The following is a 27099-nucleotide window of genomic DNA, read 5'->3' on the forward strand; positions in this document are numbered from 1 at the left end:
TGAATTATAAAAGTTTCAAAAAATGATAATTAACTTAGATAAGTGTAAATATTTTAGAAAATAGCACCTTATGTACACTTGAAAAGAAACTTAATATCAAAAATTACAACAGAATTCATATGATTTTGTAAAGCAGTCTTTCCAATTACTTCCGTATTAAAATTTTTAATTTACCTATAACTGATAATATGTTAAGAAGATAAATTATGAATACAGTTCGTTAAAAAAAGTACTAATTATTTCATTTTACAACAATACGTTAAAAATTAAGGTTTTCATCAAATAAGATTATTTATACCTTAAACTTTTACGTATAACTAACAATAGCCACCGTTTTATAACAAATATTTACATGCACGTTCTTTTACACAGAAATTTTAAGAAATAGTTCATGATAAATTAATCACTTGAATCATTATAACGCGCTTATTGTTCGTACAAATTTTCTATTTTACCACTTTCTCTACACGCACGATTCACATTTTATAGTTTTCACATTCAAATGGAAACTGTATTATTTTGTATTTTTTATGTTCTTAACGTTTTTGATATTAATGGCTTTATCATGTGTTGACGAGTGGGTGTGCAAAAATCACACAGATAATTTTTCCTGTCTAATACCACTCCCTTGGTCTCCACGCAATCTGTAAATAAATGTCATCTTATTAAATTATCATATCATTTTATGTTATAAAATCACCTACTCTTTACATTTTACAGTACCTGAAAATATCAATACATCTTAAATATTTGAATTACTTGTAGAAGAAAAATATCCGATGAAACATGCAAATGCAAGGACATGCAATGGATAATAAATAGCGGAAAGTTATGGAATTTGTGTCAATACCTAGGTGCAGATATTTGTCACATGCGCTGCAATGCACTAGATTCGCTTCCAGGTCGAGTCGTGGAGCAGTATGACAGCGACTGCAGTGCGGGCAATAGCGACCCTTTCGCCATAGCCTTGTTATTGCACAAAGATTATGGTGTTAGTGAACTTGGATAATGGCTTATTATAATGACCGAATTTAATGTAACTTGTAGCATTCTGAATCTTGGGAATTTGATCATTATTTTATACATAAAAGCTAAATATCAATTACATTACATGTCATTTTTTAAATCCAAAGATTCAGATATACATATTTTGATCCAGTGAGCACATAAAATTAGTCAAAAAACTTTTATAAAAGAGGAGTTTAGTGTGGATTAAGGGAATTCTGAAGCAAAAATTAAGCCCCATGAAAATATGTATTGAATCACATTTTCACTCATCACATTACAACATGAAAAACCGAATATCTACTTACTTCGAGCATGGAACGCATAATGTTGAAACATAAACCCTAGTATTTTTGTCACCCTTTTTGTATTCATGTTGCCACTGAGCTACACTGTTTCTATCAGAATTAATACCTCCAGGTTCTCTCGAGGCACAATTTGCACAAACTGCGCATTCTTGACAGTGCCATCTTCCTTGGGGTACACGACGTAACCCAACGCAATAAATATGATACCTAAATGATATTAAATATTATACAATCATAGATTATTATGTTTCACTTCTTTTTCGAAGAATACGTACCCTCTATCACACATGTCGCAGAAAAGCATTTTATCTTCGTCGGCAGGATCATGACACTGAGCGCAAGTTTTACAATCTGTACATTGCCATGCGTATGATTGAATGTGAGGAACCATATCCAACGTTAAATCGATACACGACGGATGAACTGTTAACAGATCGTTGTTACAATGTTTATTATAAACCCATAAAAGATAATCCTAAAGTTACAACAAAAATAAAATGATTACCATGTCCATTGCAGGTACCACATTGAATTAATACCTCATTTTTACTCTGTTTGTTCAAAGTTTTCAAACACATTTTGCATTTCAACTTTATTTCTTCTTTCTGATGTGCTATCTCCATATCTACGTCATCCATCGTGGACTGAGATCCTTCCGTATTCTGTGTTCCTTCGCTAGAAGACGAGCTACATAAAAAATACACAACTATTCTTTCATAAGAAATATTAAAATATTAATAGTTTGAAATGATAACACGAACCTCGAGTCATCTGAGGATGAATCGCTGTCGTTGTCACTTTGAGATCCTTCCGACTGGCTATCAAATTTACGTTCGTTTGGCCTCGTAGGACCATAGAGGACCGTATTCAAAGGATAATATCGCAGTTCGGCTGGTGTATATTCGCGGTAATAATCAGTATATTGCCCTGGTATTAAAGCGACAGGATAATAACCAACTTTACGTTCTTCAACCTTTTGTTGTTTCTTTGGAACGTGTATCGTGAATGTTTGTAAATCTAAACTACATTTTCTATCTTCTCGGCGAGCTTTATTTAAACTAATGTTCCAAGACAACGCAGACTGCACTGCCATTTCTGCTAAATCAATCCTATTTTTTTCTGCAGTTGCAGCTGCTGTTAATTCTTTTTGCTTTTTGGAATGCTCTTTTACCTGTTTTTCACGCATATGTTTACGATATTCTTCATATTGATCAGGAAAATCGCTACACATTACATCTAATACTTCTGAACTACATACTGCAGTTAAACCTAAAATAATAATGAAAAAAAAAATTGTAACTCACGCAAGCATTTATTGACAACTAATACGGTAAAAATATTCTTACCCATATCACACATTGCTTCACTAACCAGTCCATTTTCTCTCAAATAATTCCTTTCTTCCATATCTACTACTCTTCGCTTCAAGTCTGGGTATTTTCTTTTAAAAGATTTTACACCAAGATATTGAGATATTTGTTCTTGAATCATAAAGGTTTCACCTTTACGATCGAGCGGCCATTCGTACTCAGCGATTTTATCAACAGTAAATGGTCCTTCATCTGGATCAAAATTAATTTCCATTCTGCGATTCTTCACTTTTACTTTTTCCGATTCTGTTGTTGCTGTGCTAAGCACACTTCCTTGAGATTCTTCATTTATAATAGTTTCAGATGCTGTAACAATCGTTACGACGTTGAAGAATATTATGAACCGACGAGAGAGGAAGTTATTCTCATCACTATGTTGGTAAAATATGATTAAAAAACATTGTACTAATCACCATGGTTATAAAATTCTGTACAAGTTAAATCAAGTACATTTTGCACTTGTAAGATGTTAAGACACAAGAAAAGATCTATTTATAGATACATTGCTTGGAGGTCTACCAATACATTTATCTTTTGATTTAATATAGTCATATAATAATTATAGATCATAATTGCTTTTTATTATTGTGATAAATCAATATGTTTCCTCTTTAGCAAATTAGTTAGAAAATATAACTTAATAAGTACGTGTTAACAGGATACATCATGCATAGTCAAAGAATACTAAATAGTATTCACACATAAATAAAATAAATAGAGATACATATTACTCTATGTATCTATACTTGTTCGTAAATAGTGTAAGCGTTATATATAATAAAATCTGATGCAGAAATACATTGGTAACTAAAAAAGAAAAGTTCATTTTAACTTATATTTACCTTGTACAGGAATATTTCTGGCAGGAGTTTGAGATCTAGAACCTGATTCCGCACTCATTCTTGTTTCTTCATCTATTACCTGTACCGTGGACATATTTTCATGTTTTGTAGCATTCTCAGACGCTCGTTTGGATACTGGCGTTAACCAATTAGGATGTCCTGGAGGTATCAATATATCCCTATTTTCCAATTTTGTACCCTCTTCAGTACCAGATTTCACGCCAGATTTTTGTACTTTATCAGGTACGATTTCCGTTAATTTCTTATTCTCTGATTCTTTATTTATTTCAGATAATTCATGTGCACCCTTGATACCATCACTCTTTGGTACCATTTTGACTTTAGAAAGGTTGGCTTTAGAATCTAATGTTGGTTGTTTCAGAGCTTTATACAATTCTGGTGATTTCCCAAATGATTCTGACTGTGATACAGAATCATCTATCGTTATTACTGCCGTTGTAGAAGCTTCTATTGTAGTTAAATCTTGATCTATCCTAACTTTCTTGGACAGTTGCAGGTCTACGTTATCCAATTTTCGTTTTCCTCTACCTAATGAAGGACAGAAAAAAAATATATTAGAATATATTCAATATTCAAGTCAGTTAAAAAATACAAACCTCTTCCTCTACCTCTTTTAGGAGGTGCATAACTTTTCTGACTCCTGCAAGTCCTTTTAGGCCTTTCATTTTCCCTAGATTCAAAATGCGGTAATTGCGATTGTTGCATTTTATGCATATCATCCAAAGACAAAGGATCTCTAGTCATTAATAATTGTGGGGGTGGATGGGTGACTCCTTGGGGCAATGGATTCCTCCTAGGTCTACCTCTCTTTTTAGGTACCTTTACTTCAGGCATTCTAGTGGGAGAAACTTCCTCTATTATTACAACATCCTGGCTAGAATTTGAATTTTCATTCACTATTATTAATTCTGGTCGATGTTCTATAATTTCACAGTCAGAATTCATCGGTGATCCAGATACATTTTTATTAGATAAGATGTCCTTTAGCTTCTCGCTCATCGTGGCATCTGCTGGCTTCGATGGTCTGACTTGAGTAATACTGATTTCTTGACTTATTACGTTCATTTGCTGAAGACTGATCGCGCTGCTTTTCGGGTCAAACACGAACTGCTTCTGTTCCTTAGAAGCCACGGGCTGAATTGTAACTTCAGGTAAAATTTGAGTAAGCTGTGCTTCCAACTTAGGCTTTTTGGATTCTATCGGTGAAATGCTGATATCTTTACGTTTATTAGGAGATATGTCAAGCATACTGTCAGCTTTCTTTCCCTGCGTCTGTATCGGTTCAATCGTTAATTCTGAACGATTGCTCTGCAGAATTGTCGAGTGACCAGTTTTAAGGATCTTTAACGCAGGTTCTTTATGACCAACACTTTGTCCAGATTCTTTATATCTCTGAGTAAAATTTTGAGATAAATCTAAAGCTTCTTTTTGTTTGTACGTAGATTCACCTTGATTGTCATAGGCCACAATTGTCGGATGTCCAGTTTTGGACAATTTGATCTTCATCTCCAAGGGTGATTCGATGTCTTGACGCCTTTGTTGTCTTTCCTTCTTCTCCGAATCCACTATAGAAGCATCTCCAGTTTTTAACAGTTTTATTTTCATACCTAAGCTAGTGTCAACTGGCTTTGAGTGTTCCGTGTCTGTTCGCATTAACTTGTTCCCATCTTCCACTGCTTCAGACTGTATAATGGAAGCATCACCGCTCTTGGAGAGTTTGATCTTCATTCCAAGAGGCGATTCTGTCCTTTTAGATGCATCTTGAATAAGTTTAAATTCTTCTGACTGTTCTTCCTTTTCTGCAGGTATTATGGACGCATCACCAAGCTTGGACAGTTTGATTTTCATACCAATAAGAGATTCAACTTTCTGCCAGGACTCTGATGTGGTTTCTATGAGTTCATCCATCGATTCCTGCGAAACTACCGACGTATCTCCTGACTTTATCACCTTAATTTTTATTCCAGACATCTCTGACGATTTCCCTCCATCCTGAGTTACATCAATCTTTTCCCTGTTCTCTGCTTTCTCTTTCTGCTTCATATCTTTAGTTTCTTCAGCGATTTCTGAGTGAACAATAGACGCGTCGCCGCTCTTGAATAATTTAATCTTCATTCCAAGCGGCGATTCCGTTCGCTTGGGAGTATCGGTAATTTCTAATTTCTCCTTTGAATCTTCTGGGATTTCAATTGGTATTATAGCAGCTCCACTTTTCGTTTTGGCCAGTTTTATTTTCATACCAATCGGAGACTCGGTTCTCTTTGGAACTTCAGGAGAAGATTCCAATTTATCTTTGAATTTACTCATTGCCTTGCTTTCTTCCGACAAATCTGAAGAAACAATCGAGGCGTCCCCAGTCCTCAATAACTTGATCTTCATTCCCAATGGAGAACCAGTTCTCTTTGGCGAGTCGTACGAAGAATCCAATTTCTCTTTTGGTTTTGGCTGCGTATGATCTTTGTTGTATTCTTCCAGATGATCCGACCATTCTGGTTGTATTATCGAGGCATCCCCGGTCTTTGATAGTCTGATCTTCATTCCAAGAGGAGAGTCCGTTCTCTTCGGTACGTCCTGAACAGATTTCGTTTCTTCGAGGTGTTCCTGCTTGTCTGTAGTTATTATAGAAGCATCACCAAATTTAGAAAGTTTAATTTTCATACCAATAGGAGATTCAACTTTCTGCCAAGATTCCGGTACAGTTTCCATGGATTCTTCCGAAGATTCCTGCAACACCGTTGACTCACCTTTCCCCTTGTTTTCTGACTTCTCTCTTTGCTTCGAATCTTTAGCTTCTTCAGAGACTTCCGAGTGAACGATAGACGCATCGCCGCTTTTGAACAATTTGATCTTCATTCCAAGAGGTGATTCTGTCCGTTTGGAAACATCAGGTACTTCCAGGTTTTCCTTAGAGTCCTCCGAGGTTTCCATCGGGATTATAGAAGCTCCTTCCTTTGTCTTAGTTAGTTTAATTTTCATACCGATTGGAGATTCGGTTCTCTTTGGACTCTCGGAAGACATAACTAATCTATCTTTCATTTTACATACCTCTTTGTTTTCCTCTGCTAAACTGGAAGGAACGATCGAGGCATCACCGCTCTTGAACAATTTGATCTTCATTCCTATAGGCGAATTAGTTCTTTTAGGAGAACCATACGTTTCCAATTTCTCCTTTGCTTCCAAATGTATATCCTTATAGTGTTCTTCTGAAATACTTTGCCCCTCAGAGGCATCTCCACTTTTTGAGCCCTTCATCTTCATTTGAAGCGGAGATTCTGTCCTCCTGCTTCCTTCGTGAATGGATTTCGTTTCTTCTAGGTGTTCTTGCTTTTCTGTAGGTATAATAGAAGCATCGCCAGTCTTAGAAAGTCTTATCTTCATACCAAGGGGAGATTCAACTTTTGGCAAAATTTCCTGCGGTTCTTCCATCGACTCCTCTTCCGAATTAATCAACCTTAATTTCATTCCAAATGATGTTTCCGACCCTTTACCTGTATTTTGGATCGAGTCAACTTTTTCTTTGTACTTTGCGTGTTTATTCTCGTCCTGAATCTCCGACTGAATGATAGATGCGTCCCCAGTCTTGGAGAGTTTGATCCTCATTCCAAGCGGTGAATCAGTCCGTTTAGGAGTATCAGGGGCGTCCAGGTTTTCCCTTGGATCTTCTGACTTATCCATTAGAATTATAGAAGCTCCCCCCTTCGTTTTCGATAATTTAATCTTCATTCCAATAGGCGACTCCGTTCTCTTTGGAGACTGAGATGATTCTAATTTGTCTTTTATCTTACCTGTCTCCTTGGGCTCTTCGTGGAAGTCCAGAGGAACGATCGAGGCATCTCCGGTTTTGAATAGCTTGATCTTCATTCCTAAAGGAGAATTGGTTCTCTTAGGAGTGTCACAAGATGCAGCCAATTTCTCTATTGATTGTAACTGTGCGTTATCATGATGTTCTTCTGTAACCACATGCCTCTTTAGTTGTGCTATGGAGGTATCTCCACTCTTTGAGGTTTTCACGTTTGATTCAATTGGAGATTCTGTCCTCTGAAGTAGCTCAAGAACAGACTTAGTTTCATCTGATTCATCTTGCTTTTCTACGGGCATTGCAGTTACTTCATTAGATTCAGGAAGCTTTATTTTTATATTAATGGCTGGTTCAGTCTCCTCTGAACTCTCCTCTGTGGTCTCCATGGATTCTTCCACTGTTTCTTGCATACCTTCAGATGCTTCTTCTATATTTGGTGTCTCTACTTTTGTTACAGGTGAAATCTCTAATGATTTATCAGCATCTAAATCCACATCAACTGCTTCCTGATTATCTAGTTTTTCTTCTTCACACCCGGGCAATTCAACTTCCATTTCCTCCGGGAATTCTGACCACTGAGAAACCTTAGCAACTTCCAATTTCTCCTCTAAACATTCTAAATTTTCATCTGATATTACCGAAGCTTCAACCTTAGTTTCAGTCAATTCAGAAGGTATTTCCAAGGTGTCCTCTGTTTTGGTTACTTCTTTACTTTCCTCTGACAAATCCGTTGAAGTAGCTAAACTTTCTTCATTAGAAGGTTTAGAACCTTCTTCGTCAGATTCCATCTTTACCTGTGAATCAGTCCCTTCTAATGAGTTAAAAGAAGCTTCCAATACCTCTTGCAATTCCGCTTGTTCCTCTGGAAGATCTTGCCCTTCTGGTTGTAACAAAGGAACATCATCGCGTTCTGACAGCTGAACTCCTATTTCAAACGAAGGTACCACTGCATCAGGTATCTCCTGAGTACACCTAGAGTCTTCTGACTGTTCTTGGTTCTCTATAGGTAGCATAGACGTATCATCTATGCCAGAAGTCTCCATGTCAATATCAATGAGCGATTCGACTTTTTTCAAAGCTTCAAGCATAGTTTCTATAGATTTTTCCACTGGTTCCTGTTCTTCTGTCGATGCCTCTTCGGATACAACCGATGATTTTTGTGTAACTTGAGTTAAAGTAATCTCTTCTTTTTGCTTCTCAGGTTCATCCTGAATCTCTGACTGAACAATAGATGCGTCATCCGTTTTGGGTAGTTTTATTTCCATTTCAATTGACGAATCAATCTGTTTGGAAGCATCAAAAGAGTCTTGGTTTTCCTGTGAATCTTCCGATTTTTCTATTGGTATTCTAGAATTTTCGCTCTCCATTTTTGCTAGTTCAATTTCTACCGCAATTGAGGATTTGGTTCTTGGCGGAGATTCAGAAGACGACTCTGATTCGTCTTCTATCTTATCTCCTTTATTGGCCTCTTCGTGAAAATCTACAGGGTCGTTCGATTCATCTTCGGTTCTGAATAGCTCTAAAGGAGAGTTAGTCTTTTTCGGACTGTCAAAGGATGATTTTAATTTCTCTTCTAATTGTAACTCACCATTATCTTCCTGTTCTTCTGTAACAGGCTGCTTCTCCAGTTGTATTGCTGAGAAATTTTCATCCTCTGAGACTTGGATATTAAGTTCAACGGGAGATTCTATGCTTTTAGATTGTTCTGGAAGAGAGTTTGTTTCTTCTGCCTGGTCCTCTTTTTCTACAGAAACAATAGGCATCGCACCTGTTTTCAAAATCTTTTGGGTGATCTCCATGGAATCTTCAACTGGTTCTTGTACTTCTGCAGCTGTTTCTTCTTTTCTACCTTCGTTCTCGTTTAAATCTACTCCAACCGTTTCCAGGTTATCCAGCTTTTCCTCTTCCTTTTCAGCCTTTACCTTATCCCCACCTTCCAACTGGATGATGGATTCATCCTCATTCTTGGATAATTCGACTTCCATTTCAGCTGACAATTCTGATTGCTTAAGAACTTCTGGAACTTGTAATTTCTTTTCCGGATCCTCCGTTTTTTCATCCGAAACTAAAGAAGTCTCGTTCTCCATTTCACTCAATTCAACGTACATCTCAGTGGGAGACTTAATATTTTCTGGAATAACTTCTTTACTTTCCTCAGGCATGTCCCTTGAAATGGCTAAATCGTCTTCATCGTCAGATACCCTAACTTCCATCTGTACAGGAGATTCAGCGCTTTTTTGTGAATCATACAAACCTTCTAATGCCTGTTGTAGTTCTGCTTGTTCATCATCTCCGTCCTGTTCTTTCTGAAGATCTTGTATTTCTTGCTGTGCTGAAGGACCATCTCTGCTTTCAGATGGTTCAGTTTCCATTTCACTTGGAGATATAAATGGCTCTGGTGTCTCTTCAGTACACATAACTTCCTCTGATTGCTCTTGCGTTTTTACAGATAGTACAGCATCATCAGTATTAGGAGTTTCCATGTCTATGTCAATTAGCGATTCAACTTTCTGCAAAGCTTCAAGCATGGTTTCCATTGATTCATCCACTGGTTCTTGCTTATCCATCAGTGTCTCGACGGAATTTATTCTCGCTTCAGATACTTCCGATGCTTGTTGTGCATCTTCAGTCAAATTAATCTCTTCCTCTTGTTTCTCATAGTTTGGTTCGTCTTGAATCTCTGGCTGAACGACATTATCAGCCTCGGTCGAATCGATTCCCAGTTCGAGTTGCGAATCAACCTGTATAGATTCTTTAAAAATGTCAGAGTTTTCCTGTGAATCTTCCGACTTCTCCACCGGAATTATAGAATCATCTTTCGTTTCCGCCAGTTCAATTTCCATTTCAACTAGAGACTCGCTTCTCTTAGAAGACGATTCTAATTTGTCTTCCATTCTATCTACATTGTCAGCCTCTTCGTGAACATCTAAAGAAACGACTGACTCGTTTTCGATCTTGAGTGGGTTGATTTCTATCTCTAAAGGAGAGTCAATCCTCTTTGGGCTGCCACAAGATGATTCTATTTTGTCTTCTGATTGAAACTCTACATCATCTCCCTCTCCCTGTTCTTCTGTAACAATTAGCTTCTCCAATTGTGCTGTTGAGATATCATCTTCTTTTAGGAGTTGAATATCAGGTTCAACTGGAGAGTCTATCCTCTTAGATGGTTCTAGAAGAGAACTGGTATCTTCTAATTCTTCTTGCTTTTCTATAGGATTAGTAACAGCCTCAGACATCTCTTCAGTTATATTTATGGATTCTTCATCTGGCTCTTCTACACCTGCAAGTGTTTCTTCTAATTCTGTTACCCCTTCTAATTCTGCTAAAGCTATATCAACCGTTTCCTCACCGTCTAACTTTTCTTCTTCCTTAGGGTCCATAGTTTCATCCAAATCTTCCGACTGGATGACGGATTCGTCGTCATACTTTGGTAATTTGTCGTCTATTTCTGTTGCTGATTCTGACTGGTTAGAAACTTCAGGAACTTGCAATTTCTCCTTCAATTCTTTCGTATTTGCATCAAAAACTAACGAAGTCTCTACCTCCGTCTCCGTTAATTCAATAAGCATTTCAGTGGGAGATTTGGTAGTTTTTGGAACTTCAGGCAACAATCCCAGCATCACATCTGTTTTGATTACTTCGCTACTTTCCTCAGGCATGTCTGCTGAGGTAGCTAAATCTTCTTCATTATTTGGTACCCTATCTTTCATTTTATCAATAGAATCAGATCTTTCTTGTGAATCACACAAACTTCTTAATTCCTCTGGTAGTTCTGTTTGTTCATTATTCCTGTTATGCTCCTTCAAAAAAATTGGTGATTCTGGTGGTATTAAGGCAGCATCTTTGCTCTCAGGAATTTCAATATCCATTTCAATTGGAGGTATCATTGTTTCAGATGTTTCCTCTGTAAACAAGTCTTCATCTAATTGTTCTTCATTTTCAGGAGGTAGTATGGCTGACTCAATGTTAGAAGTTTCTATGTCCATGCCAATAAGCGATTCTACTTTTTGTAAAGCTTCAAGCATAGTTTCCATGGATTCTTCCACTGGTTCTTGTTCATCTAATTGTGTTTCTCCTGTGTTTATTAACTTTATATCATCCTCATTTAGTAAAGCATCTAATTCTCTTGCTTCATCTGAAACTTCAGAGTGAACACTGGATGGGTAATCACTCTTTGACAATTTCATTTCCATTTCAAGCGGCGATTCTACCCGTTTACTAACACCAGGAACTTCCATATTTTCGTTTGGATCTTCCATGTTTCTCACTGATATTACAGGAATTCGGTGTCTATTTCCACTACAGCTGTAGTGATTCAGAAATATCTGAAATATTGGACATGGCGAGTTCAAATAGAACAGCAATAAATTGAAAACTTACCGGCTTTTTACATTACTTCTTAACGAATTATTTTACACACAAGAACCTACCACACCGGACGTTTGTTGGTCAAAACATTCTTCAAGCAGATATACATATAAAACCCACAATTTAAATTGGGGTTATTTTTATGTGTGTTTAGTTCGTTTAGTTACATCAACTATAAAGTTTTGCAGGTTCTATTACCAATTCTTGTTTGGTTGTTTTCTGACGGTTCGCCGCTCGAAGAGGCATCTGTTTCTTAGTGAAAAGTAACTAAGGGATAAATTTAATTCACACCGACATGATACCATATGTACAATTCATTTTAGAAAAGTATGCAAACATATTTGTTATATCCTTTACAATCTATAATTGTATCGATTGTTAAAAAAAAAAAACGATTTTTCACTGTCATTGTAAACTTACATGCAGGGGAAAATCAAAATTACTAACGATTACATTGACGATGAGAAGTGGCTTCAGTGCTGCCACTACAAATCTATACTAATTTAAAAAGATTAGGAAGTCATTGTATTTATTTCTAATGATTACATATATCCGTATTAACTAGAACTGTACAAACATATAACAATTATTTATTTTATCGGTCGCGAAATATTTTTAGCATTCTTTTTTACCGATTTAATTAATGTTTGTAATTCTGTATTAGGTTGCATTTTCGGCTCCTTCGTTCCTATTTCCTAAAAAGATTAAGAAACATATAATGTATTAAAATTACTGTATAACGTACTACAAAATAAATTTTTACTTACATTGTTTAGATCATTGTCTGCTCTTCGTTTTAATTTTTCTTTTATTAAGGCTTCTGTACCCTTCGTTTTTCTAAAATGCGGATCTGCTGGATCTAAATTGAAGTGATGTGATGTAAATAGCGCATGAAATCGTGAATCTTGAACATTTACTTCAAAGTTATCTTCCTCTGTTTGGTCTTGAGCATTTTTCTTTTTACTAAGTCGTTTTTGCTTAGACTTTGTCATTGTAGCGTTTTCTTCAATCTTCTTCATATTGAAGTGCCGTTTACCATCATCATTTTCATCCATTAACAAAAGTTCTAACTCCGCTTTTCGTCGTTCATCATTATCTGATGAATTTGAACCATCATTCATTATGTCTTTTGTCCTTCTATGACCTGATTTATTAGTTTTAATTTCCTTTTTGCTATTATCTGTATCTGAATCATCCGAGTTTGTAGATGCATTTTCATCTGTATTTCTAAGTTTCTTTCGTTCTTCTCGTTTAGCTTTTTTCTTTGCCTTACGTTTTTCCAGATACTGTTCAAATGGCGTTAGATTTTCATCTTTCTTTAGTCTTTCTTGTACCAACTTTTCAGCTTTCTCCTGTGTTCCTAAACCCCATGTAAATTCTAACTCAACGTCTTTATTTTGCTTTGCTTTTTCCTTCTCTTCAATCTCTTTCAGTAAAGCCTTATATTTTTCTACCGCATCAACATTTGTTTCCGCTTCCGAATCACTTTTTTCTTCTTGAGATTCCTTTTGCTCTTTTTTATCTTCTATTAATTGAAAAATACAATAATAAAACGTAATTAATCACTTAATATGAAATAATGTAGTAAAGATTATACCTGGATCAGAATCACTATCAGTAGCTAAATAAGCTTGTAAATCATTTTTATTGATTTCATCTAGTTTTCCAGAATTTAATTTCTGTGTAAGTTCTATTCGTTCGGGATTTGTCTCATCCCAGGTTAACTGTACTTGAACTTGTTGTAGCGCTGTAGTTGTAAATTGTTTCGGTTGATATTTTGAAAGCTCTGGTAACTTATCACAGACTTCTTTGGGAGTCTTAAAGCAGGCATCTAAGGTCACACATAATGAATATATTTTATATACCTTAAGATTAAATAACATACCTGATCAAATTCCATGTTATCTGGTATAAACCTAAGATCCAACCTTGTTGATGTGGATTCATACTCTGTACCATCACATTCAGTATAAATTTTGTTTGCTGTTTCAGCAGAATCAAACTCAGCAACAGCATAATAATACTTTAATCTATTCAATTGATACTGTCTTAATTTTTCCATATGATAAGTCGATCCTTCTTCGTTCTGCGAGATGAAATTATTGAATTATGTTATTAAATAAATAAATAAATATTTATACCTCATCATCATCATTATCATCAGTTTCAATATCTCCTTCTTTGCTCAGTTCTGTTAACTCTTTAGGACCATTGATCTCTTCTTCTTTCATCCTTTGCTTACCAAATTCTGATGGATAGATCTGAAATTATTTTATTATAAAAACTAATGAAAATGCTGGTATCATTACCTTATTAATTATTCTTACCGTGACTGACTGAATGAAACCTCCACTAGGTAAGAATGAATTGAATAAAACCATTAAATCTACAGCATGTACTCTATCCCAATCCATGTTGCAAACTGCTAACCTATGTGTAATCTCATTTGTTGTTTCAGCCTCTTTGTCTAATTCTCCCCAATTGTGTTCAATCTCTTCCTCATCTAAATATAAATATGTTATATACACATAGCTATTTAGTCAGTTATTAAACAAATACTAGTTAATATAAATATACATTACCAGAAAGATCTGAACTTTCTTCATCAGAAGAACTATCTGTCAATAAAACTCCTTCACCCCTAGCATAGTTTACACTTAAATCTTTTAGCTTCTCTTTAACTCTGTCAGTGAGTTTATTAGACTCATGTTTTTCTCTAATCTGTAATTGTTTTTTACTTTCTTTTAAATCAGCCTTTAAGCTGTCTACATTTATGTTGTCTGCATCAGATTCAGATTCAGATTCATTATGTTCTTTAGAATCTGTATGATCTTCTTCTTTTGATTTAACACGAAGCAATTCTCCCTTGCTTGAGGAACAATTATCTGATATCTCATCACCATCTTGATCATCATTATTTATGTCATTCTCTGTATTATTTTCTTCAGACTTAATTACATTGTGTTTTTTATTCTTTTTCTGTTTCAGTTTCTTAGATTTGCCCTTTTCCAATGATTGTTTTAGTTTCTTACTCTTTTCTTCTTCTTCATCTTCATCATCTTCTTCTTCACTTGTAGGTAAATCATAATACTTCTTCAGGTTTTCTGAAGATGTTTGACCTATAGGTCTACCTCGTTTATCAATGGCATAATGGACCTGAAATCTTTTGTCTTTAAACATACTCTGAAATCTTTTATCTATTTGCACTTTTCTTTCTGTTTTTGGGATCCTTTTAAATTTAGGATCCTTTGCAATGTGTGCAAATCGTTTATCATCTAATGGATCATCCATGCTGTAATACATAAATAATAAAACATTGCAGTTTTATGTACTTCTTATTCAACAAACTTTTATTTTATACTTACTTGACTGGTATTATAAAAATTTGCAACTGAAAGATATTTGTACAGTACAATACAATGCACTTAAATTCAGTCTTAAGATTTCCTTAAACTTTAAGGTTGTTAATATAACCTAATATAACTCATGTGCTAATTGTAATCAGTGACTACAGATATAGAAAGACTGGACATGTTTTTGTTCTCGAGGGGTCATGACTTTGAGGGGTCCCATGCACCCCCACACGCTCCGAGGTAAACAGAATCCTCTTTTACCATAACTCGCACTGACAACTGAAAATATAGAATTCCGATTACCTTTAATCTTATTTTATTATATTAGAAATTAGTATAGAAGAGTTATGAATTAAACTTGCTATAAAAGATTCATTATTGCATACATTTGTCTAATAATTTATAATTTTATCCTAAGGAATGCAACAAGTTAGTACCTGTTTACAACGGAAAGAGCCACTCAACTTCATTCCCGCCAATTCCGACATTGTTTATTAAAACCATGTTTGACGCATTTCTGTGATCGTGTTTTCGTAATTTTTCGTATTTTTTGTGACATCACATATATTTTTAATGCATTTTTACATAATAATTCCCTTCCTTTTTTAGAGACACATGTAAGAATTGAAATATTGTGTTTATATGAAGAGGAGTAATGGACATTTCACGTTCCATACTTAAGTAACCACTATTTTAAAGGAATAAGTTCATTACATATGTTTAAACGAAGATTTCTTCGTTATATGTAAGAAATGAATACTCCAACAACCAGAGATTTTCTACGAAGACCAAATGGAACACGGAGAAGATCGGTCCGGCAAGCTTTGGCCGTGATTCCTGTCAATAACACTGAATTATCACCTGGTATGGTTTAACGATCTAAATTTTAATTAAGTACCTTATATTTATTTCCTTTAGTTGCAATTCACGTATTTTAGGAGAAGCCATTTCTACTGAAGTTAATGCAATGGATAATTTTTTAAATAGTCGACAAGGCTCTGATTCTTGGAGTCCTGCACCTAGCCCCGATGAATTGGTTATACAGAAGCGTGGACGTCGTTGTAGGCCTATTGTTTGGTCACCTGATCTTGATACTTGTAAAAGAAATAGTCTATTCAGGTAAGAGAATATATAAGACTTACAAAATAATCTCTTTTGAAAGCAATTATGTAAAAATATTATTAAATTTATAACAGTTTAAGTTCTAAAGATCGTACTCCAGTAAAGAGTCCTTCAAAATCAACTATGGTTTTAAGAAGTACACCTAGGAAAAGACTTATTCTTGGTGATACCAATGAGTCTGAATTTACAACACCAGAGAAAAAGAAGAAATCACAAAGTTCATTAGATAGTAACAGTGGACAGAGACATTATACTGGCAATTTATTAAATGGCCTGAGAGGTCTTAGTCATGAACAATTAGTTCAAATGATTATGGATTTGGTGTCTATGCAAGAAGATGGTATTCTACACGAAGGAGAAAAAATATCCAATCTTTTGCTTAAAAAAATGCCAGTTGCAGATATACAACCATTAATTGATACATTAAACAATTTAAAACAAAATATTCGTATTAGTATGATGTCGTCTAATTTGGACGATTTAGCAAGTAGTCATGCTTATATTCATTTAGATGCTTATCAGGTGTGCCATCTTCAATCATCACAAAATCATTATATGTTCAATTTTATTCTCCCTTGTTTAAACATGTATCTGTTTTACTGTAGAAAATTATCATAGATCAGGGAAAGAGACTTGTAGAATCACAGCACTGGATGTCTGTAATGCATTACGTGTATGCAGCATGGAATATTACAAAACAGATGAAAGATTGGGAAAATAAGAATCTTTGTAACTTCATGAAAAAATGTTTTAAAAATTTGACACACTTTTGCATTCAAGCATTAAAGAAAGGGAACTTCACAAACAGTGTATTGGATATGTTTTCCGACAGGTATTAACATCAATACTAACAATTAGTTCTCTTGCTTTTTACTCTGTCTGTTATACCTGTATTTTCTTTTTAGGCTTGCTGCTATGGTCAATGATTATGATGACATAATAACTTGTGTGGAGTTGATAAACGAAGCAAAGCAGAATTAAATTTAAGCTTTTTTTTTTTCTCGGTCGTTGATGTTAAAGAGGCCATACGTATAAATGTTAACATACATCAATGTATATGTATGTTTTTAATATATACATAGATTTTAATTCTAATGTTTGTGATGTAAAGAGTCGGTAAAGGATTCAACAGTTTTTATTGGTAGATCAGTCATATTTGTTTTTTTTTTTACCGAGTCGGTTTGTGGTAATTTTCTAATTTGATCATGAGATTTACACAATATGGTATTAATGTATTAGTCATAAAATATTTAAGACCTTTAAATGATATTTTTATACTGTAATATTGCAAATAATTGCTTTATATTTATACCCGTGTTTTGAGATGCTTGACTTTTTTCAATTTTACGGTGATGATTTGCATGTGGATGGAAATATCGTTAAAGAAGGTGCGGTGTTGTTCTCAGTACAAATTAACTTATTTTTTTTTTTTTTTCTGATAACTCAAAGTGGACGAAACCACTTTTGATTTTAAGATATTTATAGAATTTGTATCGTTCCTTAACGTACCTCCTGTGTATTTTGTTAATATTATCGGACGATTACTTACTTCGTTAGTATCGTTGACTTCGTCTGTACATTTTCATGACAATAAACGCAAATATCAGCATAAATGATTTCTATTAAAAACAATTTATTCGTCATAATATATCATGCATTCTTACATAATATATCCATTATTACTTCTTGAAAGGCACATACTTTATTTACGAAGTGAATATCAGAAATGTTCTGAGGCCGTGTTAATACCTTTCAGATATCTGTACACATTTTTTTAACAGTACAATGACGCGCTCAGAATCTTTCTAATCTAAACATTTGAATCTGTCCTAGGCAATAATTATTAATTATACAAGTCTAGTCAAGTGTGTGTTAAGTCATTTTATTGGAGATTCTCGAACCATTGGGGTGGCATTGCTCGGAAGAGAAAGAAAAATATGAAAAAGAAGAAACGTTTAAAGGCATTCGTGTCATTAATTACCATTATCGTAATTCTTTACAATTTCTGTTCGCGCGTTCCTTAGAAATTGTTTTAAAGTGCGTATTGGCAAGATTATACTATACATCATTAGGAACATTTTCGAAATCCGAAATCAATCTGGTCGGATTTGGAAAATTTCACTGACAACTAAACGTAACAATGCTCGTAACAATAATTTGACTTCATCTAAATAAAAACATTTAGGTGAAACAAATTAAACGTTTCAAGTAAAGTTAAAAAGTCCCTCGAGAATTAAAAAAGGATCATTTAAAATGTTTTACGATCTTTTTCTTGACTAATCGTGAAAAGAAACGATGTAAATTGATGTACAGCAATTAAAATTCAACATTTGCAACTAATTAAGATTATTTTTTAAAATAATACCTCAACTTCAAGAAGAGAAACTGCTTAAACAATCTTCACTTCAATGAATACCGAAATAAAACATTTCAACCCTGAATTATCGCAGATTGTTAATCTAAAAGCGGGGTTACGACAAATAATAAAAATCTCTTTTTGTACCGTTTCATTGAAGGAACTGACCAACGATAAATAATTTCGTGGAACATCGGAGTCGTATGCTGTAAATTATTCTAGTTAAAATTAGCGAGTACCTATTTCATTAATTTTTTTCTTATTCTTCTCCTAATACGATTTGTGTTACACATTTGCGAAGATGTAATACGGCGAGTGTGAGAGCAATCAAAGTTTGCGCGTGTTGTTTAATTTTAGTATACCGCTCGTGCTAATTAATTTACATTCTAATCGTTCGTCACGCTGAGTTATACGATTCTTTCTCAAATACGAACGAGTGGTCTAACCCTTGAACCCTTTGGTTGAGGATAACATTGTGTGATAGTCGCAAATCGACTGCTTAAACTTGATAAATAATTTATTTAATACTTAATCTAATGGTCTCAAGGAAAGTTTGTGTTTTCTTGTGATTGATGATTGTGTGTACAAGACTGTTACAATTACATTTACAATTACATTTACCTTCTTCAACATACCATTCAAAGGTTTGTGTCACGATTGACCTGGTGCCACCAGTCGAGGGTTAATATTTAATCAGTCGATTTTCGACGTGTATATGCGTTGTCAACAGCGAAAGGGTCAACGAGAATAACTTACAACAACCCATGATCCGGGCTCGTTTAGCAATATGCAATTTCATCTTACAAAATATAAAAAACCATATGTATATATATATATAATATATATATATAGAACATTTTGTTCGCTTTGTTCAGGATGACAATGGGGCGCGATTAAATAAGATAACGATTCGTGACGCGACGATGTAACTATGATACTTAACAAGATAAAGCTGCGAATCGAATACTGTGGTAATGAATCGTCGGATATCGCGAGTTCGCTGGCCGACCTGCGTCTCAGTCCACTTTAGCCGGTTGCACCCTTGGATACAACTAAAATAAACAGTTTAAAATACCTATAAAGGATCTATAGAATAAATGAGAAATATTGCAGTGAGTGTACAAGGATGCATCTGAAATAAGAATAGAAGATCCAGTGACTTTGCTTAAACGATTATTGTAACTTACGCCAAGTAGATTCCGAGGTACGTAGCCTTCTTTGTGTCCCAGTTTGCTCCACCACCACTCCCTCTCGTTGTCGTCCCCCTTTCGAAGCACAACCAAAGAATCACCGTTTTTTAACGTCAGTTCATCGCTGTGCTGTGCCTCGTAATCGAACACCGCGTATACTTGGCCGTTGTTCATTATGCCGAGCTTCTCTTGAACACCTGTAACGATGTAAAATTTACCCAAACTTCTTCAACGAATCCAAAGATAACACCTGTTACATCGTTGTTTTATACTGACTGTACAAGTATTCTGAGCAGCCATCGAAGCCCTCCTCGTCTTCTTCGCACTTCTCTGCGGCTGTTTCGTGATCTGAGAGAGTGGTGGCGAATATACAAGCTCCATGCTCCACCAGGAACCTCACCATCGACAGATTGTTACAACTCGCGGCACAGTGCAACGGGGTCCTAAGACAGAAACGATTTCAGCGATGATTTAAACTGTAGGTAGGTAGAATGTATCAAAAGGGATGGGTGTGACTGAGAAGAAACACTTAGCTTACCAGCCATCGCTGTCCTGGGCGTTCACGTCGCACCCGAATTCAACGAGAAACATAACAATCTCCAGATGACCGGCGCAAATAGCATTATGAAGCGCCGTGATGCCTTCGTCGTTCGCTGAACTAGGATTCGCCACCTCTTTAGCGGTTTTCTTCACCAGTTCCAGCTCTCCTTCGAGGCTGGCGTCCAACAAAAGAGCCAGAGGATCGAAGGACACCCTCCTCGAAAGATTTGCTTTTCCTGTACTGGACTTTAGATTCCCTTTCTTCCTCCTCATCACCTCGTTGCTCTTTCCGTCTACTTCCAGTTCCGTTGTTCGTCTCTCGGAATCCTTCTTTGCCTTGTCCTCGATGTTGATGACGTTCAACGCGTCGATGATGTCTGCCTCTTCGAGCTTCTCGTTACTGATAACATCCTCGTTGATCAGCTTCTTACAATTGTCCGTCGTGTCGATGATCTGTGGTTGCTGTTGGGTCTGTTGTTGCTGTTGTTGCTCCGTTTGCATCAGGTCAGCTGGAATTTCGGTCTCGGGGAAGAGGAACGCCGGTGGCATCTCAATCCGTCGGTTTATCGACACATGGACATTCGACTTGGCGTAACGCAGCTTTGGTTGCTCGGAGATCGGGGCCTTCTTCAGGGTCAGAGGTCTAGCCTTGATGATTTGATGGTTCGCGAATTGAGTCTCCGTGGGCGATTCAGGTGGTTCCGAGGTGGGTATCGGTGGTACTTCTTCTTCCTTCTCTGTCCTGCAGGGGATTCGTCAAACGCGTTAAACACTTAAACATACACGTAACACTTAAATGACTAAACTGGGACAAAACAGAAGTAATCCTGTGATTTAATAGACCGCTTCGAAATACGAGAGAACCCGTTTAAAGTTTTGACAACCATGACTTTGAAGGACCGTTCAACTTGTTGATGAACAGCGTATAAATTCGTTCGAGTTAAAAGTTCTCTGCCTGAAATGGAATCGTTAGAAAGTGCACGATTTATAATTATATTTAATAAACACCTCTACCTTTTTCCAAAATTAATTAGGATCGATTATCCGTACTTCCAAACTTAAACTTCAATTTTCTACTTCACGATAGTTAATTGATATACAGAAGTTTGGAAAATTTCTTATTGTTAGCAAGTTGAACGAGTGAATTTGTTTTTTTTTTTCCGTTTGAAGAACAAAAAGCGCGCGGTTCGATTGCGGCAACAAAAAGAGGAAACTAGAAAACAAGAAGTTAGATCCCGCCTCGATCGTTTGGATAGCTCGCGAACACTAAACTGTTGTCTTCACGGCACAGCCGTCGTTCTATTTCGGTGTCTATTATTCGAGACAGGCTTCGATTCACTGGCCAAATCGATCGCGGACTAATTAACATTTATAATTAACCCGGTAATCGTTTTGTCATTCTGTGCCCGAAATCTTTTGCTCGATCGTTCGCTTTCTCCTCCATCGGCAACACGCTTACTGGCTACGTAACTCGCTCTCGAAATTCGTCGAAAGGTGAAGTGAAAATATAGAGGAAAATTGTCCTAAGATTTTGAAAACTAAATACTTGGAATTCTAAGCCAGAAGGGAAATGAAGAATCTAGATTGATTTCGGGAACGTTCACGAACCTAGGACTGATCCCCATGTTATTCTTGCCATCTCCAATTCCATCCGCAGCGTCCACTTTTTCATGATGGGTCAGTCTCGGCGGAGGATTAGGTTTGCTCGGTTTGGGAGGTAGCGCAGGTTTCGTCTTATCCTCTCCTCTTATCTCGTTCAGACTCTTCCTTTCGTTCTCGTTCTTCAGCCTATCGAACTCGAACGTTTTATCGGACGCCTTTGTCGGAATATCAAACTTCCCGTTGTGCTCGTGCTTCGTGGTAGGGCCCTGTTCGTACTTGCTTTGACTATTATCGAACTTTACCGGTTCCTGCTTGAACTGTTGCCCTGCAGTCTCGTACTTATTCGATGGATCAAGTTTAAACGGTGCGTTGTGATCGTATTTTACAGAAGGCCTCACTTCGTGCTGATCGTGTTTACCGTACTGTTGAGTATTCTGATTGGGATCGTACTTAACCCCGTGAATTTGCTCGTGCTTCGTTTGCTCGATCTTCCCGTTGTCGTATTTGTTCGTCTGATTACCAGTCTGTTCGTGCTTGTTAGATTGCTCGTAAAGTTTCGCCGGTTGATTAGCCTGCTCGTACTTCCCGTGTTGATCGTACTTTGGATGCTCGTACTTCATCTGATGGGGGTCGTACTTGAACACCGGGTTAGACTCGTACCTCTGCTGTTCGTGTTTAGCTGGCAACGCGTGTTCGAACTTATCCTGACATTTTCCTTGCTCGAACTTCATCTTGTCGGTCTGTTCGTTATTAGACACAGGACTTGTTAAGGGTTGCGTTTGGTTATACCTCTGGACCGAGTTACCGAAGCTACTTCCACCGGATGAGGTGTGAATCGTTGGATTGTTAGGTGGATTAGGTGAATTTTGAGACTGATAGACTACCGAGGAAGATACGTGGGTGTTCGCTTGGGTGGAGTGCTGTTGGATGCCAGGATAATTGTGTCTGGAGGCGTAGGTTTGCTGTTCCTGGTTCGACGTCTGATTGCTTGGAACCGATTGGTTAGACTGTTGCTGATTAGCATTCTGATTGCTCAGACTGGCGAAATTTTGCGCGTTTGTGTGTCCACGACCTATCAGACTTAACGTTTGAGGCATGACTGGATGAATCTTGGTGGATGAGGTCTGATAGATCTGAGACTTGACGGAGAAACTTGGAGCCACGCTGGACACCGGTTTCTGATGAGTTTGAAGGTTTCTATGGTTCTGAGTTTGCGTGATGGACACTGTTGTACCGAGATTCGACGTCGACGAGCCTACGTTGTGCTGCTTTTGTTGTACGTTTCCGTGTTGCTGTTGTGTTTGCTGTTGTTGCTGATGGTGAATCCGGATATTCTGCGACAGTCCATCCGGGCTAAAGTTATGAGGCGAGCTGATCAGATTGTTGTTCGCATTGTTGTTATTATTATTATTGTTATTGTTGTTGTTGTTGTTATTGTTATTGCAAGTCTGCTGCATGTTCACCGGTTGGTTTCCGATGTTTTGGTTGTGCTGCTGGTTTGTCCCTAGTAATTGAGACTGACCTGGAATCACGTATTAGTTAGCCGAACGTTCTCTGTGTTTAAACATAATAAACACCGTATAGACATCGATAAAATACCTTGAATATGCGACTGAGACTGGCTATGAGCGATCTGATGACCAAACTGTTGGAAGGCTGCCCTTTGACCCAATTGTGAAGCGCTGGCTGAATGTTGAATCTTGTTCTTATTAACGTCATCCTCGGCAGTTTTGAAATTGACCGTAAATTTCGTGTTGTACGGCAACGTCTGATACTTTGGGTCATTCTTGTTCAGATTGAAATCGTTGTCGTTCGGTATATGAGAGTAGGGTTCGATGGCCGCTATGTTACCAGCAGGTCTGGACTTCCCTCCGGCGTTGAAGTCCAACTTGGAGTCTGCGAAGGCGGTGTTCGCGTTGGTACGATTCCCGGATCCTAATTGTTGGCTGAGCCGTTGGTTTAACGCTCTCTTGCGCTGTAGACGACCCTGAAGCTGAGCTATCCTCGCGTCGATCGACGCCATTTCCGCTTGTCGCTGCGCCAAGGCCAATCGTTGCTGGGACACCACTTGGTTCTGCTGCTCGTTCATCTTGTTACGATACTATTCAAAGGGATAACCATTGATTTCATTATAAAAGCAACTATTTTTCAATGGAAGACAAGAATCGAGAAACTCGTAAGCAACAGTCTATTAAAAATAAAAACGATCTCTCCTCTAAGAGAAGCTGCCATTAGAACGAACGCGAAATTCGCTGGATCCGTAGAAAGCTTTCGAATGTCTGCTGGAAAACGAGCAGTTAAAATTTACTGCAAATGAATGTAGGGCTTGCAACAATGATTACAAAGAGCCCGGGAGTTACTTGGCGAGTTTCGAGCAGAAGTCGAGGTTGCTTTGCTGGGCGGGTGTGTGGGTGGCTGGAGTGCAAAAGGATCAGAGAAAGGAAAGGGTTAAAGGGCTCACCATAAGCTCTCTTCTAAGCTTTTCCAGCTCGGCGCTGGCGGGTGTCGACAAGTGTCCACTGCCGCCACCGCCAACGCCTCCTCCACCGACACCTCCGCCACCTCCGCCTCCGCTTCCGGTCCCGGCAGCGTTCTGTCGGCCTCGTAGCTCCTCCAGTTGTCGCGTCAGCTCTTCCACCTTCGCCACAGCCAGAGAAAGCTCCTTTTCCTTTTCATTGAACAACGCCCTAATGCAGTCCAGGTCCGAGGCTGAAAAATATAGGAAGACAGTTGAGAATTACGTGAAATCTTTTGAGTAGAAATAATGCAAATACACGAAGCTTTGTAAAATGCTTCTCGGTTGGCCTCGTTCAGCGTTTGAAAGGTGAACCGGAAATTGATTCGATATTCTCAGCAAGACACTTGGCGAGACGTTAAACGATTAGCTGAGATAGCCTAGCAAGGATGAAACTTTCTTTTAATTATTTTCCTCGGCCTTTGACGACGCTCCGATCCTCAATTTGGTCGCGACCTTTCCTCGCAGTTTTAATCTCGACCCAAGTCGCATCCTTCGAGAAGGTTTTACCTTCCTTCTTTTCTCCTTTGGGGCTTCAGCCAAAGAAAGAAGGAGAATAGACGCTGATTGTTTGTAATAAAAAACAATTCTAAGTAACAAATGTTTTCGTTTCATCGGTCAAAAGAAATCCGGCCGTTTCTTAAGAAAGAATTCTCATTTCAAGTCAGGTGAAAATAACGAAACGTCGTGCTTCTTCCGCGCCATAAAGAAGAGGATCGATGATTTTTGTCCTCGTTTCCCTCGTTAACCGTCTTCATCTTCGTATTTCACGAGATGTAAAATAATTCAGTAAGTAATTACCTAGCCACGGTACGCCGAGCCGTAACGTAAATCATTCCTTTAATTGGCTCTTTTTCCAATTTTCCAAGATTATCCCGCGCGCGATCCAGTTAAGCTGGCTTTCTCGTCGCGAGATTCTCCAACTTGCGCACTGAATTATCGTGTCAATGGATAAAGTTTTTCCGACAGGCTGAGCATTACCGAGAACTTTTAATTATCGAGTTTGAACGAGACTGGCCCTGCCTTCGAAAAGTTCCTTCAGTGTTCATAAAAAAAGGGTTGTAGATACCAAAAATTTGTTTGCCGAGTCGACGACGACTAGCTCCTTGAATGAATCAACTCAATTTTTTAATCGTCCGGAAAGTCGGCGTCGCATGGACTACGGTACATTGTTAATAGGCATGTAAAAATCCATTTTCCACGGAATCAATTTAAAACAAAGGTCCTTTGAGCTGATCGATCGGCTACAGGATATAATTTTTTAAGCTTGAACAGGCCCGAAACGCGTTTTCCAGCTGGATTGACTGGAAAGCGTTACGAAGAAAGCACTCGACCGCGGCGAACTGTCTGGTTTCGATAGGAACGAGGGAGAAGAAGAGCGTCGATAGGACGGAAAGGATATCGTTCAGGGAAAGAGAACGAAGGGAAACAATTCTTTGGCTCGTTTCGCGAACGCAGAGACCAATAAATTCATAAGAAGGGAAACGTTTCGCGCGAAACGCGACGTTTAACGACGCAAGGAACGTGAGCCGACTGCTTCTACCTTCGTTTATTTGTCTCTGGTGTCTCATTTCCCTACAACAAACTGACGCTTATTGCAGTCTCGGGAAATATTTCGCCCTATGTCCTTAAATACAAGAATTTCAAGAGATTTTTTTTCTGTGCCTCGTAAAGGGACCAACGACAGACTGTATATTAGTTTTCTTTTTATCTCAAAGTGGCTAAAGGTTTCCTCGCTGATGTGGTCCTTGGTAGCGAAAAGGTGAAATTCAAGGTATACTCGAAATTTTCTAAAATGAACATGATTTCCCGTGTGTCGTGTAATATAGGGACTAGCTTGACTGGAGCACGTAGCTACCATTCGTTCTCTTGAATTTCAAAGAAAGTAGGGAACTTTTACCGTGGTATATTTGCCTTTGTATAAAGATCACGAGGCAATAAACGAAATGCTGAAGAGGACACCGCTATGAAAAAAAAGAAAAGAAAGGGAATTGAAATGAAAAGTCTAATAAGGCGTAGATGCAGCCGATCGTCCCGCGAAAAGGGGAACGCTCGACAAAAGCTCTTCGCATTCTTCTCCGTTTTTCCATCATCATCCATCGTCATCCATTTTCCAGCTCCTCTTATTTTCGCTCCTATTTTTCAGCCTTCCCTCGTGGGAAATGACGTTAAGGCAACGAAAAAGGCCTATGAACGTGCCTGGTGCTTTCGTAAATCCGACCTGACAGCGACTCTGCTGGAAATTAAATGAGACACTGTCGGCAGTCAGCTGGAATTGGGTAAAATCTTGAAAAAACTTTTCTTTTCACTGATTATGCGTAACTCCAGGTGCTCGGAGGCTGGTACAATGGTAACAGAACAATCTGACAGCGGTGAAAGGATTAAGATCAGCTATCAAAAGCATCGGGTCTGTGTGTCAGGAATCCATTTGCTTGGAACAGACAAGGAAAACAATGTATCCCTCGACACGGATACCATATCGAATCCCGGAGTCGGGCGGGGGCGTGCGAGTTTACGAGACTCGAATCGACTATAGATACATCCAGAATTCGATAATGGAATTCTAGGTCATCGGACAATCACGCGACACGATGCTGTATCATCCTCCCTCTCTATCTCTCTCTTTCTATCATAGAAATTATGAAGTCAGTCGATCTGCGCGATCCGAGTACGTACTTCATTCCAGCCCGACTTTAATATCCTTGATA

The 27099-nt window shown here is 37.6% G+C and overlaps 4 protein-coding genes across 21 annotated transcripts in view; 1 reads left to right on the forward strand and 3 right to left on the reverse strand.

Moving 5' to 3' along the window:
- Positions 1–149: 149 nt before the first annotated feature.
- On the reverse strand, positions 150–12147 carry LOC114877326 (titin). 6 transcript variants are annotated; one of them, XM_029189738.2, is made up of 10 exons: positions 11776–12147; positions 4143–11670; positions 3526–4074; positions 2660–2989; positions 2075–2582; positions 1819–2000; positions 1589–1736; positions 1314–1520; positions 851–966; positions 150–644 (listed from the first exon to the last, which is right to left on the reverse strand). In XM_029189738.2, exons 2-10 carry the CDS (start codon positions 11602–11604, stop codon positions 529–531), a joined length of 9618 nt encoding a protein of 3205 aa, XP_029045571.2. In that variant the 5' UTR covers positions 11605–11670; positions 11776–12147; the 3' UTR covers positions 150–528. The 6 variants fall into 6 exon arrangements, with proteins under 6 accessions (XP_029045571.2, XP_029045572.2, XP_029045570.2 ...); XM_029189739.2 differs by having other exon boundaries at positions 1819–1988; positions 11726–12147; XM_029189737.2 differs by having other exon boundaries at positions 11726–12147.
- Positions 3684–17801, forward strand: LOC114877334. Of its 3 annotated transcripts, none has more exons than XM_029189776.2 (6): positions 3684–3768; positions 15676–15930; positions 16005–16185; positions 16263–16710; positions 16794–17020; positions 17094–17801. In XM_029189776.2, exons 2-6 carry the CDS (start codon positions 15819–15821, stop codon positions 17167–17169), a joined length of 1044 nt encoding a protein of 347 aa, XP_029045609.1. In that variant the 5' UTR covers positions 3684–3768; positions 15676–15818; the 3' UTR covers positions 17170–17801. The 3 variants fall into 3 exon arrangements, with proteins under 3 accessions (XP_029045609.1, XP_029045610.1, XP_029045608.1); XM_029189777.2 differs by lacking the exon at positions 3684–3768 and adding an exon at positions 15394–15495; XM_029189775.2 differs by lacking the exon at positions 3684–3768 and adding an exon at positions 15526–15599.
- LOC114877333 (ESF1 homolog) lies at positions 12226–15269 on the reverse strand. The gene is made up of 8 exons (XM_029189773.2): positions 15079–15269; positions 14296–15005; positions 14041–14216; positions 13855–13974; positions 13599–13799; positions 13311–13530; positions 12481–13238; positions 12226–12408 (listed from the first exon to the last, which is right to left on the reverse strand). The coding sequence occupies exons 2-8, from the start codon at positions 15002–15004 to the stop codon at positions 12304–12306; spliced, it is 2289 nt and encodes a 762-aa protein (XP_029045606.2). The 5' UTR covers position 15005; positions 15079–15269; the 3' UTR covers positions 12226–12303.
- Positions 17593–27099, reverse strand: part of LOC114877330 (probable serine/threonine-protein kinase yakA) — a 58666-nt gene continuing 49159 nt past the window's right edge. For all 11 annotated transcript variants that reach the window (XM_029189769.2, XM_046286132.1, XM_029189770.2 and 8 more), the window contains 7 exons: positions 24338–24585; positions 23476–23977; positions 21883–23398; positions 20273–21016; positions 20011–20177; positions 19732–19931; positions 17593–19596 (listed from right to left, as the gene is read on the reverse strand). In XM_029189769.2, coding sequence (XP_029045602.1) covers positions 19561–19596; positions 19732–19931; positions 20011–20177; positions 20273–21016; positions 21883–23398; positions 23476–23977; positions 24338–24585 — 3413 coding nt within the window. In that variant the 3' untranslated portion in view covers positions 17593–19560. The remainder of the gene's footprint in view (positions 19597–19731; positions 19932–20010; positions 20178–20272; positions 21017–21882; positions 23399–23475; positions 23978–24337; positions 24586–27099) is intronic.

The sequence above is a fragment of the Osmia bicornis genome, chromosome 6, assembly GCF_907164935.1.
Source record: "Osmia bicornis bicornis chromosome 6, iOsmBic2.1, whole genome shotgun sequence".
Lineage (NCBI taxonomy): Eukaryota > Metazoa > Arthropoda > Insecta > Hymenoptera > Megachilidae > Osmia > Osmia bicornis.